The sequence below is a fragment of the Homarus americanus genome, unplaced genomic scaffold (genome assembly GCF_018991925.1).
Source record: "Homarus americanus isolate GMGI-L3 unplaced genomic scaffold, GMGI_Hamer_2.0 scaffold49667, whole genome shotgun sequence".
In the NCBI taxonomy this organism is placed as follows: domain Eukaryota; kingdom Metazoa; phylum Arthropoda; class Malacostraca; order Decapoda; family Nephropidae; genus Homarus; species Homarus americanus.
Genome location: NW_024738608.1, coordinates 6,576,188 through 6,593,057, shown reverse-complemented (window position 1 = coordinate 6,593,057; position 16,870 = coordinate 6,576,188). Strand labels below are relative to the sequence as shown.

Here is a 16,870-nt window from a genome sequence, read left to right as displayed (position 1 = left end):
AAAGAGCGTTACCAGAGACGGTTGGACCATCTAGATATCTAAATGATCTTCTTATACAACCCACTAGCTTAGTTGCTTGATTCACCCTCTCACAATGGTTCAAGAACTTCAGTTCGTTGTCAACATACTCTTGCAGGTCCTTTTCACATTTGGTTTCCGTTGGGGCAAGTGATAAGCTTTGTTACTGTAGGTATGACCTGGGTGCATCCTTTTGAATTTCATGACACTGAATAATAACAGCTATTCCTTTGACCCCTACTGAAACTGATGGCAATCTTAATGTAGCTCTTCACACTCCCTTTGATACTTTATTTCCCGAAATAACTTTGCATCGTCGGCAAACATTTGTATGGATAAGTGTATAGCTTCTGGCACGTCATTTATGAAACAAACAAACAAATAAACAACAATGGACCCAGTACACTGCCCTGTGGCACCCTGCTTGTAACAGGTACATAGCTATAATGATTTCATGCCATTAATCACCACACACTGCTTGCAGTGTATCATTCCAGTTTACATTTCAGCCTTTCAAGGGGTACGCTGTCAAAAGCCTTGGCAAAGTCCAGACATATAGAACTGAAGGCCAAGCTTTTTTTCATGAATTCTGTCCCCAACTCATTAGTCATAGGATAAGGATTTTTAGTCTAAAAGACATGTTACAAAAAAGTTTATAACAAACAAATTCCAATGAAAATATATTATTCTTCAGTGGCTACAGCTGTTGACAGAGCTGTAAAAATGGGGTATCCTTGGAATTAGGGTTCCCTCAATGCTCTGCATGACATCTTAGAATTTTCCACTGAGCCCGTTTCCCTACAAAACTTGAAACCAACCAAATGTCAACCTAACCTAGTATATACTGTAACTGATTTTGATGTTCATCAATGCTGATTTTTCTTTTTCAAGGATACAATAAAGATACATAGCAAAACTGTGTGAGGAAACTGAGGAACAATAAAATGTAACTAGAGGAGGTATGTTGGTGTAAATTATGAAAGGTACATAACTGTCCTGCACATACCTTTTGTGCCCTGTGAAGTTCCCGGGCAATTTGTTCCCTATAGGTTGCACATTTGACAAAAAGTGACCCATATTGACAAGGATGATGATTTCTCAAACTCCTCTAACTAAAAAGTGACCTTTGACCTAGACTGACCTTGCATGACCAGACTGACCTTCCATGACCCAGTCCCAGAATGACTTTACATGACCCAGACTGACATCCCTTATTGAACCTAGACCTCCTATGACTTAGACTGCCTGCTAAAGACTCAGGCTGACCTCCTTGATGCAGCGGTGGCCATGTTTGGAGAGGAAGTTCCTGAAGGTGTCACCAACCTTGCCGGGGTGAGACTCTATCCACACCCGACCTTCTTCTGAGGTCATTGCAAGGAACTCCTCTGCTTCTTCGTTCTCTGCGATCACCCGTGCCATCTCCTGCTCCATCAGGGAGAAATGGTGTTTCAGTAGTGCTAGACTGGTGACACAGTAAATGGTGTTTCAGTAGTGCTAGACTGGTGATACAGTAAATGGTGTTTCAGTAGTGCTAGACTGGTGATACAGTAAATGGTGTTTCAGTAGTGCTAGACTGGTGACACAGTAAATGGTGTTTCAGTAGTGCTAGACTGGTGATACAGTAAATGGTGTTTCAGTAGTGCTAGACTGGTGATACAGTAAATGGTGTTTCAGTAGTGCTAGACTGGTGATACAGTAAATGGTGTTTCAGTAGGTGACAGTAGTGCTAGACTGGTGATACAGTAAATGGTGTTTCAGTAGTGCTAGACTGGTGATACAGTAAATGGTGTTTCAGTAGTGCTAGACTGGTGATACAGTAAATGGTGTTTCAGTAGTGCTAGACTGGTGATACAGTAAATGGTGTTTCAGTAGTGCTAGACTGGTGATACAGTAAATGGTGTTTCAGTAGTGCTAGACTGGTGATACAGTAAATGGTGTTTCAGTAGTGCTAGACTGGTGATACAGTAAATGGTGTTTCAGTAGTGCTAGACTGGTGACACAGTAAATGGTGTTTCAGTAGTGCTAGACTGGTGATACAGTAAATGGTGTTTCAGTAGTGCTAGACTGGTGATACAGTAAATGGTGTTTCAGTAGTGCTAGACTGGTGATACAGTAAATGGTGTTTCAGTAGTGCTAGACTGGTGATACAGTAAATGGTGTTTCAGTAGTGCTAGACTGGTGATACAGTAAATGGTGTTTCAGTAGTGCTAGACTGGTGATACAGTAAATGGTGTTTCAGTAGTGCTAGACTGGTGATACAGTAAATGGTGTTTCAGTAGTGCTAGACTGGTGATACAGGAAATGGTGTTTCAGTAGTGCTAGACTGGTGATACAGGAAATTAAATTATTAAAGCTAAAACATGATAAAATATAAGCTAAACAATAGATTGAGGACTTCCTAAAAAAAATCATTGAAGAGCTAAACAAAATACTGTATATCATAATTATAATCATGATCTTTTTATGGCCATTTTCTACACTTTCAAGTTACCATTTCACCGCTTATCAGCATCCGATTGGGTGGTTGGTCTCTTCTTTGTTACTTTGTTATGAACTTTACTGCCCAGTGTTAGTACAGGAGGAAACCAGAGTACCTAGAGAAAATCTGTGATGTTTGGTAGTGTCACACTGGATAACACCCTTCCCACATCTGTTCTGGGCCAGGACTTGATCCCAGGACATAGTTATGAGAGATAGGCACATTATTTCTGTCCCACCAACACTCTGTCACCTACTTGCATGGGTTAGCCATGATTATCTGATGTCTCAGTGTCCTGGTTGACATCCAAAAAATTTAAAGTAAGTTTTAAAGCTAGATGCCCTCCTTCCCTCCCATCGCCAACCATCTTTTACAAAGTGGGAACTGGCATTATATGTAGGACTTCCAAGAGTCCTTTTAATTGACAGGGCAAAAGGTCACAATACCCTGTAGCTTAAAAAAACAATACTGAAATTACAATAAAATTTCAGCTAAAATGTTGCAATTTAATTTATCTTAGGACAGCTTTACTCAATAACATCTTCATTATAACCAAGATGATTTGTGGTGACCTAAGATGACCAAAGATGATTTGTGGTGACCCTAGGATGACTCTAGATGATTTGTGGTGATCTAGGATGATTTGTGGTGACCTAGGATGACTTATGATGACCTTACTTTTACTTTAACCCTCTTCGCCACTGATTGGCTCGTTAGCCGCTTGGTGCGGTTGGTCACGTCTCTAATACACACTGGTGACAGATAATGGGTATATATCTGAACCTGCACCAGCGTTGGTCAAGTCTGCCCTTGAACGAGCTCACACTTGGAGCCGTCACAACGCTAAAATAATTTGTGGTGACTTAGGATGAACTAAGATGATTTGTGGTGACCTAGGATGGCCTAAGACGATTTGTGGTGACCTAGATTGACTTTTAATAACCAGGTTGACTTATAATGTCAGAGCAACATAACACAACCTAGAATGACTTATGATGACTTTGATCACCCGAATGTGACTTGGGTTGACTTACAGCAAGATGGGGGGAGGGGGGGGGGATTACCTTCAGAGCCACAGGGACATCAGCAGACTCAACACCAATGCAGGAGGAGAGGAGTGAAGCCATGTCTGCCTTGTTCTCCTTGCTGAACTCTGGAGATCAATGAGATGTAATAATAATAATAACAATAATAATAATAATAATAATAATAATATTACAGTGTACTACTAATAATAATTATGTAGTTATAGTTCACTGCATATATACTCTGCATGCATATGTGAAATACTGTACAATCGGCCTAAGAAGTGATGTCACGGTTTTCAGTATGATTTGTTCAAATAGCAGTACTGTATCTGGCAACTTGGTGGGAACCGAGTGAGTGACTGACCAGTGGGCTGGATGCTGTTGTAGTAAAATGGTATATTAATGAACTCCTGAGCCAAATTTCTCTCTACCTAACAGGAAGTGAGCACTGCATCTACTCAGCCAGTGAACCCCGAGGTTAGTTAAGGTACGGGAATACCTGTATTAGGTTAGCTTAGTTTACATTAGGTTAAGTAAAAATGAAATAGGTCAGGTTATGTTTGGTCACAATATGTTGGTTGAGATTAGATTAGTTAACACGAGGTTAGGTTAATAAAGAACTGGTTAATTATGCTCGGTAAAGTTGATTTAGGTAAGGCTAGGGTGTGATATTTTATATTAGAATAGTTATATTCAAATCAAGTTGCCATAGTTTAGGTTAGGAAAAGGATGTTGATGGTACAGCATAAGAACACTCGCCTCTCACTACTGTATCTTGTGTTCGATCCCTGGTTTGGATCTGACAAGGATGATATCCTGTGTGGCCTTAATGATATTGCAACTAGAGAGTTTAATCTCTCTTATTTTTTGATGGTTGATGTAATAGTGTAATTACTAACCTTATGTGCTTAAAGACCTTAGATGTCAAAGTGCTGTAATAACATTATAACAACAAGATACTGCATGTTTTTTCCAGGTAGAGTACAGGTACCCCAGTTTTCTTCTCTACTAACAATGGACCCAGGCCCAGGTCAGGGTTAAACTAGCTATCACCTTTCTTCTCCCACCAAAGAAACAAAATTAAAAATTAAAATACGGGTAAATTATATTAATTTAGGATCGATGAGGGGTAGGTTACGTTAATTTAATTGGGTAAGAGTAAGTCAGGACATTGGAGGAACCCAAAGTGTACTCTAGGGAGCCATTACCTCTTAGAATAACACTCACCTTTCTTGCCTTCACCCAAGAGTATAAAGGCAATACACTCTGTGGAACTGCTGACCTTACTGGTGATGTTATGAGTCCTTGATACCTGGAGCACAAGAGAGAGTGAATGAGGGAGGGCAGAAGAAAAAGAAAGAGGAAAGGTGAGGTAAAAAAAAAATTAAATTTGTATACAGTGTTACTTTTTTACATTTAGTAATTACATGTACTGTACACATATATGGGCCAATGATTTTTTATTGTTGTTATTTTGTAGGAGGGGGGAAGTGCCTCGATAAGTTGGAATTTGGGATAACTCGGCAAGGCCAGAGTATCAGAGCCAAGGGTGCTGAATAATTTTATAGTGGGTGTACATTAAAGGCCACAGTAAACCATAAAGGCACAGGCAAAGTAAATCACAGGCTGGGCTATTGATAATGTAACCAAGGGCAGAACTATGCACTCAGGAACAAATAAACATAACAATCCATGGACTTTTCAAGTCCATAAGATGAGGACAAAGAAGACCGTTCATGTACAGTACCTCTAATAGATCGGGGAGCCTTCGGGAAATCTCTTTGTAGAGACTGACGGAGGAGACGGCCCACCCACATGCTAAGGTGTAATCAGCAAATTTTTGCTTACACCGCCGGACATGACCACCAAGACTCAACACATCCTGTAAGAAGTGAGATTTGATTTACCCAGTGTTATTTTACTAAGCCATTACAGTTGCTTGTTTTAGGTGCTTCAAGTGCAAGGATATTAAACACCATTCATTATGTCAAGTGTTAATATAGTGGCACATATGGTGTAGTGGCATAGTATGTGTAGAAGTACAGTGTGTGTAGAAGTGCAGTGGATGTAGTGGTACAGTGGGTGCAGAAGTACAGTGGGTGTAGTAATGCAGTGGGCATAGTAGTACTTACAAAGAGCAGGAGAAAGGTTTGGTACATCTTAATGAGTTTACTCTGTAAACCAAACCTCTCCACTCCCCACTGTACGAACTGCTCGGTGGAGACATCATGGCCATACACAATCAGGTCAATGGCCCGGTTGACCAAATTCATCTCCTTATCGTTGTACCGATACTGCATCTGTTGATATACACACACACCTTTACACAATGTCCTTAACACTTTGGTATATACGAGTATTTCTGATCTAAAATTTATGTTTTCTACCTTAACAGGGCCTTTAATAAAAGCCTCATCAGTAATCCACCAACGTGCTATTCATGCTTTCTTAGTTTAACAATGACTCTGTTTGATTTATTAAATATGATACAGTATACTGTACTATCTTTAAAACTTATAGAGAATTACTTCCCAGATAAATTTTTCATGCAACATGGCACTGTTTTGGGCAGTAGTACAGTAAATTGAAACCCAAGTTGGAACGCAGGAAGATATGGTGTAAAAGACTACGTACCTGCAGCATATTAAGGAACACCTGGGTGCTGTAGATGGGAGACAAGTGGGCAAAATATGGTTCAAGGGTGTGGGAATACCTCTCCCAGTGACACAACTCCATGTAGAAAGCCAGGTCTAAGGCTGGTGGTAGCACCGACAGAGTCAGGGGTGTTATGCTGCCTGGTAGCACCTCGCTAAGGACAACATATGGTGGTATTAGTACCAAGTGTTTACCTCCCTCACAATGATGATATGACCTAATCAGTGGTGATTATAATCATTTATAACCATTTAGCAAGGATAGAGACCTAGGTAGAGAGGATACTGACCTAGCTAGTGAGGATAATGACTTACCCAGTGTTGCCCCTAGTCAGCAGTTCATGGTCACAGAGGACAGCAGAGTCTTGCTCATGGGTCACCTCATAGTCTGTCCACTCATCCAGGGCTGTAATGGGGCGAGCCTGTAGCAGGTACACTGTCTCCTGTATAGTACAGTAATTCAGTCTACAGCTCTGATATGTGATTATATGGTGTGATATATACAGTTATACAGTACTCATAAAACATTGATATGCAATATAAGTGACAACAGTTATAATGGGCCAAGCCTGTACTTGGTTCAGGGCAATCTGTTCTTGGTGAATATATGAAAAAGAAATTTGGCTTTTGTGTATACGGTACTGTAATTATACATGGAGATGGGTCAACATACATTTATGATTCACAATTTTAAACTACTGTAATTTTACAGACCTCACAAAGACAGTTACCACATGCATTAATGAAGTCAGGAGGTCTGAAGGACGTCTATTTTATATCTACCTTATGCTAGCTATGTTGTTATTAGTCTACCGAGGGTTTGTTTTATTAATGCATGTGTACAGGTGCTGTACAGTATATAAAGGGTAATTCTTTTATTTCATAACCTTTAATCATTACTATTTTTTAGAACGTGCAGTAAACAGGAAACCTACAAATCAGTAGGAATAGAGTCTGATCATATCATTGCAAAGGACATATATGTTCTTTGCAATGATCAGACTGCTATGTGAAGAAAACAATATTTTCACAGCCTAGCCCGATCTTGACAAATATAACCTGACCTTGGCTCAACTAACCTAGACTAATTTGATCTATTCTAACCTATTCTAAACTGACCTCATCTAACTTGACCAAGCCGAACTTATCGTGATCTCACTTTACTCATCCTCATCCCAAGTGACCTCAGCTGCCATGTTCTCACCTGAGCTAGGGCAAACTCAATGTCTCTAGGGCTGGCAAAAGCTTGGTTGAGGAAGACTGCCAGGCGTCCCAAGCAAAGTGCCATGGTGTCACTAAGGCACTGCTGGGTCCGCTCCTTCTCCCCCACCTCCACCTCCTCTGTCCCTCCATCCTCTGTCAATACACACTCATAAATAAGTACACACAGGAACACTGATGTACATGAAGGTACATTTATGTAATGTTCATGTATAATTATTAGGGATTTTTTTTATGGTATTTCTATATGATTCTTGGCATCTGACCATAACCTACACACCACCGACTTTAGAAGGCTCACCATTTAGGATTCTAGAACAACACTAACCTTGAGGGCTCATAATGTAAGCCATCATTGATCTTGACGGGTCATAAAATTAGAACAGTGATTCCCATACATTGCCAAGCACTGGTACTCTTTCACATTTGTTTGTTTTGAAACTCTGAGCAAGTTATAAAATACATGAATTAACAAATACAAAAGCTATAAAAGTGGCCAAATATCATTTAGACAATGACATATACTATATATATATAGTCATGCGCCGGTTAACGTCCTAAATATGTTCTTGGAAACGTGACGTTCACCGAAATGGACGTTGTCCGATCATCACATAAACTTTGTATTTATACTTATGTGTATGTGGAATACTATATACGTACATATACACTTTTACTATTAAATCACTACTGTAATGTGATACCTGGTGATTAATTTTTGTCTCTTGTGCAAAATACATGATGTTTATATTAAAATTATTCACTGTTTTACAAGGATTCCAGCAATGCTGGGCAGATGGGGGAGAGGGAGGGAGGGAGGGAGGGAGGGAGGAGGGAGGAGGGAGGGAGGGAGGAGGGAGGGAGGAGTGGTGGGAGGGAGGGGTTTGACAGTTGGCACAGGCCCAGGTCTAACGCGTGTATATTTATCAGTTTGTAGTGGAATTCTCCCCTACAAACGCTGTTTGTCGCTGCCTAGCCGACCCCACCAATTCCCCAGTGTATGCCTCGTGGTCTAGGTCAACCAGCGCCGCCATACACCACGGAGCGGGGGTCAACTGCTAAGCCACGCCTACCCCCGCTATTTAAGACTTGACCTCGTGGTGATCTGCCTCTCTTTCTACCTACAGCCGCAGCCAGCAACACCTCCTCCTCTGCCGCTGCCTGGCGGCCTTCCCTCGCTCCTCCGCCTGCCTGGCGGTCCTCTCTCCCGCTGGCGAGCATGGCGACCCACAAGCTGTCCTTCTCTGAGCGTCCTCACCAACCAGCTCTCTCTACATCACGCTTGTAACCACGCTGCCTTCCCAGCACCAAGCTGCATTGTACATCCAATACAACATGTATATAGAGAGCACACTGTGAGTTTCCTTTCTCCATTCCATCCTGAGTGTGAACCAAACATCTCATACCCCACAAATGGTGACTCCCGGAGATTCGCACTCACACAGGATGGAGGAGAAACTGATCACGCTCCCAGTCTTCAAGCAACATGGAAGACTGGCTTATCCACACAGAAGCAGCTCTCATCGGCTCTACAACTACTGTCTCTACACCACAGGTTAGACACCCTAGAGCAGCACTGTTTCTCCTAGCAGACACCAGCTCCTTTTCCTGCCCCCAAGCACCACGTCCTACCGACCCCAGCACACCCGTCCTGCCTCAGACGCCGACCCCGGCCCAGCAGTAACCCCTGCCGCCCCTGATGCGGCCTCTGTTCCTGAGTGCGGACCCACACACCCCTCTTTTCTCCCTCAGGTACTCCCTGCTAATGTCCTGCACCCTGCTGCTGTCGTGGACCCAGCTGCTGTCACGAGCTCTCATCCGCTTCTGCTGACGCAGCCCCTGCTCCTGACCCAGGCCCACACACCCCAGCAGGCGCATCTGGCGACTCTGTACCTGCTGTGAGGGAAGAACAAAATTCATCGCCTCCACACACCCTTTTTCTCCCTCTCTTCTCCCACAGATAGTGTGTATATAGACAGTTGTATCCAGCGACCGGCTCATCCACGCCATCGCCGTTGTCTCACATGAGGCACGCACCGCCCGTTCTGCCTCACATGTGCTATGCAACTCTGCAGACAACAAGTCTCCTACACAGCCTGGAGGGAAGGGGGAGTATTGTAGTGGAATTCTCCCCTACAAACGCTGTTTGTCGCTGCCTAGCCGACCCCACCAATTCCCCAGTGTATGCCTCGTGGTCTAGGTCAACCAGCGCCGCCATACACCACGGAGCGGGGGTCAACTGCTAAGCCACGCCTACCCCCGCTATTTAAGACCTGACCTCGTGGTGATCTGTCTCTCTTTCTACCTACACCAACCAGCCAGCAACACCTCCGCCTGCCTGGCGGCCTTCCCTCGCTCCTCCGCCTGCCTGGCGGCCTTCCCTCGCTCCTCCGCCTGCCTGGCGGTCCTCTCTCCCGCTGGCGAGCATGGCGACCCACAAGCTGTCCTTCTCTGAGCGTCCTCACCAACCAGCTCTCTCTACATCACGCTTGTAACCATGCTGCCTTCCCAGCACCAAGCTGCATTGTACATCCAATACAACATGTATATAGAGAGCACATTGTGAGTTTCCTTTCTCCATTCCATCCTGAGTGTGAACCAAACAATCTCATACCCCACAAGTTCTTAAGTGACTAAGCTTCTCTCCTATAAAAAGCCAGTGAAATGACCTGGATGAATATAATTTACATTGCTAGGATTCTTGTAAGATGTTGATTAATTTGAATATAAACAACCAATAATTCGCACTAGACAACAATTTTAGTACTGTAATCAAATTAGTACATGTGCACTCCAGCTTTGCACTAAAGTCATTTACAGTATTTCTTTTACGTTTCTTTTAGTATGGTGTGTGCATGTAAATGGATGAAAATAAATGAAGAAATTTATGTAAATCTACCCAAAAATACAGTTGAAAAACTTTATACTGTATTATAAAATGTATTACAGTATTGTACACTAATGTACTACAATTTTTATATCTTGAGCAAAATATATGATGTTTATATTCAAATTATTGGCTGTCTTGCAAGGATTCCAGCAATGCAAATTATAATCTCCTAACTTTAGTCTGAGATATTATATAAAATAAACACCTTAAAGCATAAGTTATCATCAATCTTTTGTCTGGGAACACAAGGAGGGAGGTAGCCAGCTAGCGTGGGAAAGGGGGGGGGGGAGGTGAGGTGACAGAGTGTCTGGTGTTTGTTTATTTATTTGAGATAATATTTGACAGTTGGCACCGAAGGCCTGCGTGTTTATTTATCATTACTTAAGAGTGACTAAGCTCTTCTCATAATTTGCCACCCAAACGACCTGGGTGAATATAACTTACATTGCTGGGATTCTTGTAAGATAGTGATTTATTTGAATACCTGCATAAATAATCTATATTTGCAATAGACATAACAATTTAAGAACCGTAATCATTTAGTACATGTACAGTACAGGTTTGTTCCATTGTTAACCGAGGGACCACTGTATTGCAGTGTACTTGCACTGTACAATATTGACTAAATTCACTAGATAACATACACAACTAATGGTTGGTAAAACTTGTCAAGTAAGTGAGTGTCAAGTCTGTCAGTATGAGTGGCACGTGTGAGTGCTTGTGTCCCCCATCATAGGAGTCCATTTTCTCTCGCTTCAGGACGCCTGAGTCCGTTTTCTCTTAATCTTAGAGTGCAGTGCACCAGAGACTTCGTTATTCCTCAGTAATGACACAGAATTTGAAATTGCAACCCCAATTGCAACAGGGGTTGCAATTGTGGAGGCAACTAGATATGTCTGATTACAGCAAATGTGTTATTGTCAATTTGAAGGTGAAAGATTATATCCTCAATAGATGTAGGTTAACATTACACCTGGAGGCAAATGCTTACTAAAGCCTAAGGAAGGATATTCCTTTAACACATAATATCTGGCCTGTATGGGAAGGAACATCGTGTCTCCATCAGGGGGTCGTGGGGTGGTGCGGTCCAGCAGGCGCCACGTAAGTTTTTTTTTGGGGGCACGGACGTATATGCGATCGGACGTTGTTCAGGATTGCTAACCAGCGATGACTGTATGTATGTATGTATGTATGATAATATATATATATATATATATATATATATATATATATATATATATATATATATATATATATATATATATATATATATATATATATATATATATATATATATATATATATATATATATATATATATATATATATATATATATATATATATATATATACACACACCTTGAGAGTTTGTGACAAACTTTTTTTTTACAATATTTTTCTGAAAGCATATTCAAGATCTGCATTTTTGCTTTGAGAGTGTCAATGTCAAAAGAATAGGGCTACTGAAAGAAAACTGTTCAAATCTGGTTTTAAAATTCATGTCTTTTTTAATAGTCTGACTTTTTTTTTATTGTAACAAGGTGCAAAATGGCAAACCAGTATATCATGAGAGCATTATTTTGCATGTATTGTGTGTGCATCTGTGTTTATGTGCTTTAATCTGGGGAGGGGGTCCATAGCCTTCATCAAATTCTCAAAAGGGTATGTGACCCAATAAGAGATTAAGACACCCTGATCTAGACTATTCATTACCTAGATCACCCATGAACCTATGACCGAGACTCATGACCTTTAGAGACTGACCCTTCATGACACACTTGGTCTTCTTGGCACCCAGGGTTCTGGAGGCAACAGATAGTTGGTCCCGCCAGCTGCGTCTCACCACTACTGTGTCGGGCTCTGCTGCTGCTGACACCACACTCTGAAACACATATACAGCAGTAGGTCAAGATGGGTTATGGTATGTGAGAGGGCAAAACACTGGTAATCAAAACTTAAGTACAGTACATCACTGTTTAACATAACTTCTCACAGCAGTTGCATATATCTTTCCGTTCACATGGAGGGATGATCCTCTTGTCATCAATAAAAGTTACAAATCCCTAAATTTCTTCCAGCCATTTCTAAATCTTGCAACTGAACTATCTTCTGCACCCCTTCCCACACTGATCATAGTACCCATGTAAGAGAACTCATTGACAGTCAAGGGATATACAGTCCAGTACTATTCATAATGTTGAGTTTCTCCAGCTTACTAAGCCCGAAGGTTACTTTATAAAGTCAGCAATATCCTGCAATCTACTATTAACTCCACTGCACCTCAAGTGTACGAACCTTCTGCCAAAACTTTTCTTACAGTCAACACATGGCCATTTTCCACTTTTTGCCACTGGCCCAAGTCCCTCACTCATACCACTAATCAAAACTTTTGTTTTTTCCACATTCACACTCAGACCCTTTGACTCTATTCCATCCTTTAATTCTTAAATATCTCCACTACCTTTTCAGTACAACTGACTCTCAGCACTCTAAGATATTTTGTCTTTTACAGTAGAGTCAGTAGGTCTCATGATGGCAAATGGATAAGTTAGATACTACTGGGTGACATGTTACTACTGTATAGCCATCTTGACCTATATGTCCCGGGCAACATTTGACCTGCCGAACCCCTCACACAGGCATATTTCAGCAACAAAACATTTTTTTTTTAAATTCACAGTAAAAAATTTATATTTCTTGCATAAAATTAGTGCAGTCACTCCAAATGTACTGTTGTAGCTGGCATGCACACAACCATGACCTCACTAAGGGGGGTGGCTGGCAGGGGGGGAGTAGAGGAGTGAGGCGGGCCACAAAAGGTCGAAGGACGTGCATTCACCATGGTAGGTGGTGGGTAACTGGACCACTAGACTTGAGACAAAGATTACAATGAGTTGAGTTGCCAAGTAAATAAATATCCTATAGTGTACAAAGTACTTCATCCCTCATGGACATTCAAACTATGCCGTGAAAATTAAGGATGAAGAGGAACGTCACCCAGGGTGACTATGGTGAATGCACAGAAACGTCATCTGGGCTTTAAGGGTTAATCATCTCTCATTAGATGTGAAGAAGTCAATTTGACATTGAGTGTTATACATTTGTTTTGGGGAATAACTATTCTACTCCATTATTTATTTATTTATTTTTTAACATGCCACACACGATGGTGCTGGGTTCCAATAGGGACACGGTGAATGGGTTAGTCTGAGTTTAAAAAAACTGTACAATTATGTTAATAAATAATATAGTTGAGTGAACACAGTCAAAGCTGTAAGTCAGTTTGTTCACAGTTTTTTAATTTGATTCTTTATTGTGTTTATGATGGTTAGATGAGAAGCTCTCTCTGTATTGCAATTCGGGTGTGTTGAATTTAGATAGGGGTTCCTAGGCCAGTAAATTCTTTTATAATCAAAGCATTATACAAAGCTCACACAAAGAAAGACCTTAATATTATAATATCCATTGAGACTAACCCTAGTGAGAATGTAGTTGCACCCCAAGCCATAGTTCATGATTAGCCAATCCTTCAGGTAAGATTTTCTTCACCCATGATCCATCCCACATAAAGTGAAATTGAGAAATACACACACACACACACACACACGAGAGTTAAGGGTACAGTACCTCTCCCAGGCCATAGTTGGCAGTAATGGTAATGTTGGCTGGACTGCCAGTGACAGGGTCCAGCGTGAACATCACCCCAGCTGCCTCCGCCTCCACCATTTCCTGCACCACCACACCCATGCCTGCCTCCACTGCCTGCCCCCGCTGCCTGCAACAGTGGGCAATATAAGATTACCACAAAAATTACACACAGCAGAGAAAGAGATAAAATATAAAACACATGAGTTGAAGCAGTAAAGAGTAAAGTATACTTATGAATTATGATACAGTACACATTTAAAATACAAAATAATATAAATAAATAAATGAATAGGAGAACATAATAACTAAACTAACAAATGCTAACTATGAAAATCAAATAATTGAAATGAAATACAAGGTTCAAACAAGTAAATTAACTTTCAGTGATATCCCCATTAGCCGGAACAATTGGTGCAGAGCACTTTCGGAAATGAGAGATTTCCAGGTAACGAGACGATTCTCTCAAAGCCGAAAAAAATCCCTCATCCCCGGAATTTTCCGGGTAACGGAAAAATGTTCTCGGAAGTTCCAGTAAATTCCCATTACATCATCTCTCAAACCCGGAAAAATATCCCCCATCCCCGGAATTTTCTGGGTAACGGAAAAATGTTCTCGGAAGTTCCAGAAAATGCACCTGATTTTCATCTCTCAAACCCGTAAATAAACTACCCCATCCCCGGAATTTTCCGGGAATCGGGAAATTTTCTCAGAATTGTCCGGAAAATGTGCCACTCGGAAAATCGGTCCCAAAGCTGTAATTTTCCGGAAAATTACTTGAAGATGGTAGTTACACAAACTCGGATCAGGACAAGGCGGAGGTGCTAAATCAGTTATATTCCTCAGTGTTTGCAAGAGAGGATGGAAACAACCCTTCCACCATTTGAGGAAAAATGGTTGGTCAAAGCTCAAGGTTCATAAGACCTCATAGGAGAGCCACCAGACTTGTGCCTGCACTACTGCACCACAGGTACCCAGAGGGATTAGAATGCCTGCAGTTGTCTTGCTTATACCATAGATGGAAAAGGAGTGATTTAATATAAGTTTATAAGTACCTCAGAGGACATTACTCAGTTGAGTGTTCATGCCTGTAACTAGTGAATGCCTGCCCCACTAGAGGTAACAGCTAAAGGCTGAAGAAACCACAAGTTAAGAAAATTGACAGGGCAAACTTTTTCGGAGTGAGAGCTGTAAACCCTTGGAATAATCTGCCAGAGAGTATTGTGACGGTACCAAGTGTGAGCACATTTAAGAAAAGACTTGACCAATACTGGTGCAGGTGCCAACAGTGCATAACAGAAACATAGCCAACTGCCAAGTGGCTAATAGGTTGATCAGTGGCAAAGAGGATAAAGTAAAGTAAGAAAAGTAGATGAACAGTGAGCCTCACCTACGGTACTCAACACTGTGGTAGGTAAACATGGAAGCCCAGCAGCGGGTGAGGGCAAGAAGGGTGTCTTGGAGGCCAGTCACCCCAAGTATCGTGTCATTTTGTCCAGCTGCAGATGTTTCTTCATCATCTTCTCCACATCCTGATGACCGCACTGCCAACCTGCTGAGTGCAAAGTCAAGTTAGTGAGGTAGGAGTATGTCAGGTCAGGCTGGGTTAGGTAATATTAGGTCATGTTATGTAAAGTTATATTATGTTGGCATTTTCATTTAAATCTCCCAGATTTGAAATTAATTACATACACAACAGAGAATCTGAAACTCAATACATATGTCCCCACACACAACGCTTCCGTGACGCCTGCTGGACCACCACTCCACGACCCCCTGACGGAGACACGATGATCCTCCCCATACTGGCCAGATATTATGTAAATAACATTGATTATGTGTTAAAGGAATATCCTTCCTTCCTTAGGCTTTAGTAAGCCCCTTTATAATATTTATACTGTATATACTTGACACACTTGCCAGATGCTTCTGGTGTCATTGTACAGGGGTACCTAGTGACAGCACTAGGATCCCGCTTCCTCTATCAAGGAATAAACAATTGAAATTGAACTCAATACATATCCTTGAGACACAGCACACAGCACTGTCCCACTGAAACTCATTTTATTTCATCCTCACCAACAGATAATTAATCACATTTCACTTACTGATTTTTTTTTTACATACACTTCATCATCAGTCCTTCTTTCTCAGGTTTCCTCAAATCTGTACAGATTTTTATAATACATAACAATTTGGAAATTAGATCTTCTGATCAGTTGAAGCTTCTGGGTCACAGATGACTGCAGCACCATCCTCTAATAAATTAACCAATAGTATTAGGCTTTAAAATGAGGTATACCTGCAATGTAGGGTAGCAGCTTTTGTGAAGTAAAAAGAAGTAATGGAGAGTCCTATTCATATCCCTGCCTCATCCTTCTGTTTCAAGTTATTGTAAATTAGAAGGAAGTGAGAGAGAACAAGAGTCACATAGAGAGACAATGGACTCACCTGGAGGGCTGGGAGTCTAGGTGCTGAAGAAGGGCATCATGAAGAGCATCAGCCACCTGGGGACATAGTTCCATCCCCTGACACACCTCCACTGCCCTGGAGGGAAGGACAGAGGGAGGTAAGTGTGATTTAGGGGAGAGAGAGATGTCATGTAAAAGGCAAACATTAGTTAAGATAAAGCAAAACATGACATATAAAATGTGTCATAGATGTGGTCAAACTTCAAAACTAGTGAGACTGGTCATTGTACACTGAAGAACACACAGTCAATACTTAAGTGAAGCTGCAAATAACACTGCCTGATCAGTGGAACATATTTAAGGAATAATTTAAAAAAACAGTGCCATCTCCATTTTTTTTAGGTTGGTAAGTGATGGAAATATCGATCTGATAAGTGAGTGTTAGAAACATCTAACAAGTCGGTGAAAGTGTTGGAAACATTTACTAGATTGGTAAGAAGTATTAACTGTATTACTGGCACCCA

At 41.3% G+C, this 16,870-nt stretch overlaps 1 protein-coding gene across 1 annotated transcript in view; it reads right to left on the bottom strand.

Annotated features, from left to right (window-relative positions):
• The window catches only part of LOC121874164 (putative phosphoenolpyruvate synthase), a 49,103-nt gene that overhangs the window by 10,625 nt on the left and 21,608 nt on the right, over nt 1–16,870 (bottom strand). The window contains exons 13-24 of the mRNA XM_042378148.1: nt 16,387–16,482; nt 15,326–15,487; nt 13,918–14,065; nt 12,055–12,172; nt 7,384–7,535; nt 6,495–6,622; nt 6,160–6,334; nt 5,658–5,825; nt 5,273–5,407; nt 4,753–4,837; nt 3,562–3,650; nt 1,285–1,440 (exon numbers count right to left, since the gene is read on the bottom strand). Coding sequence (XP_042234082.1) covers nt 1,285–1,440; nt 3,562–3,650; nt 4,753–4,837; nt 5,273–5,407; nt 5,658–5,825; nt 6,160–6,334; nt 6,495–6,622; nt 7,384–7,535; nt 12,055–12,172; nt 13,918–14,065; nt 15,326–15,487; nt 16,387–16,482 — 1,612 coding nt within the window. The remainder of the gene's footprint in view (nt 1–1,284; nt 1,441–3,561; nt 3,651–4,752; nt 4,838–5,272; nt 5,408–5,657; nt 5,826–6,159; nt 6,335–6,494; nt 6,623–7,383; nt 7,536–12,054; nt 12,173–13,917; nt 14,066–15,325; nt 15,488–16,386; nt 16,483–16,870) is intronic.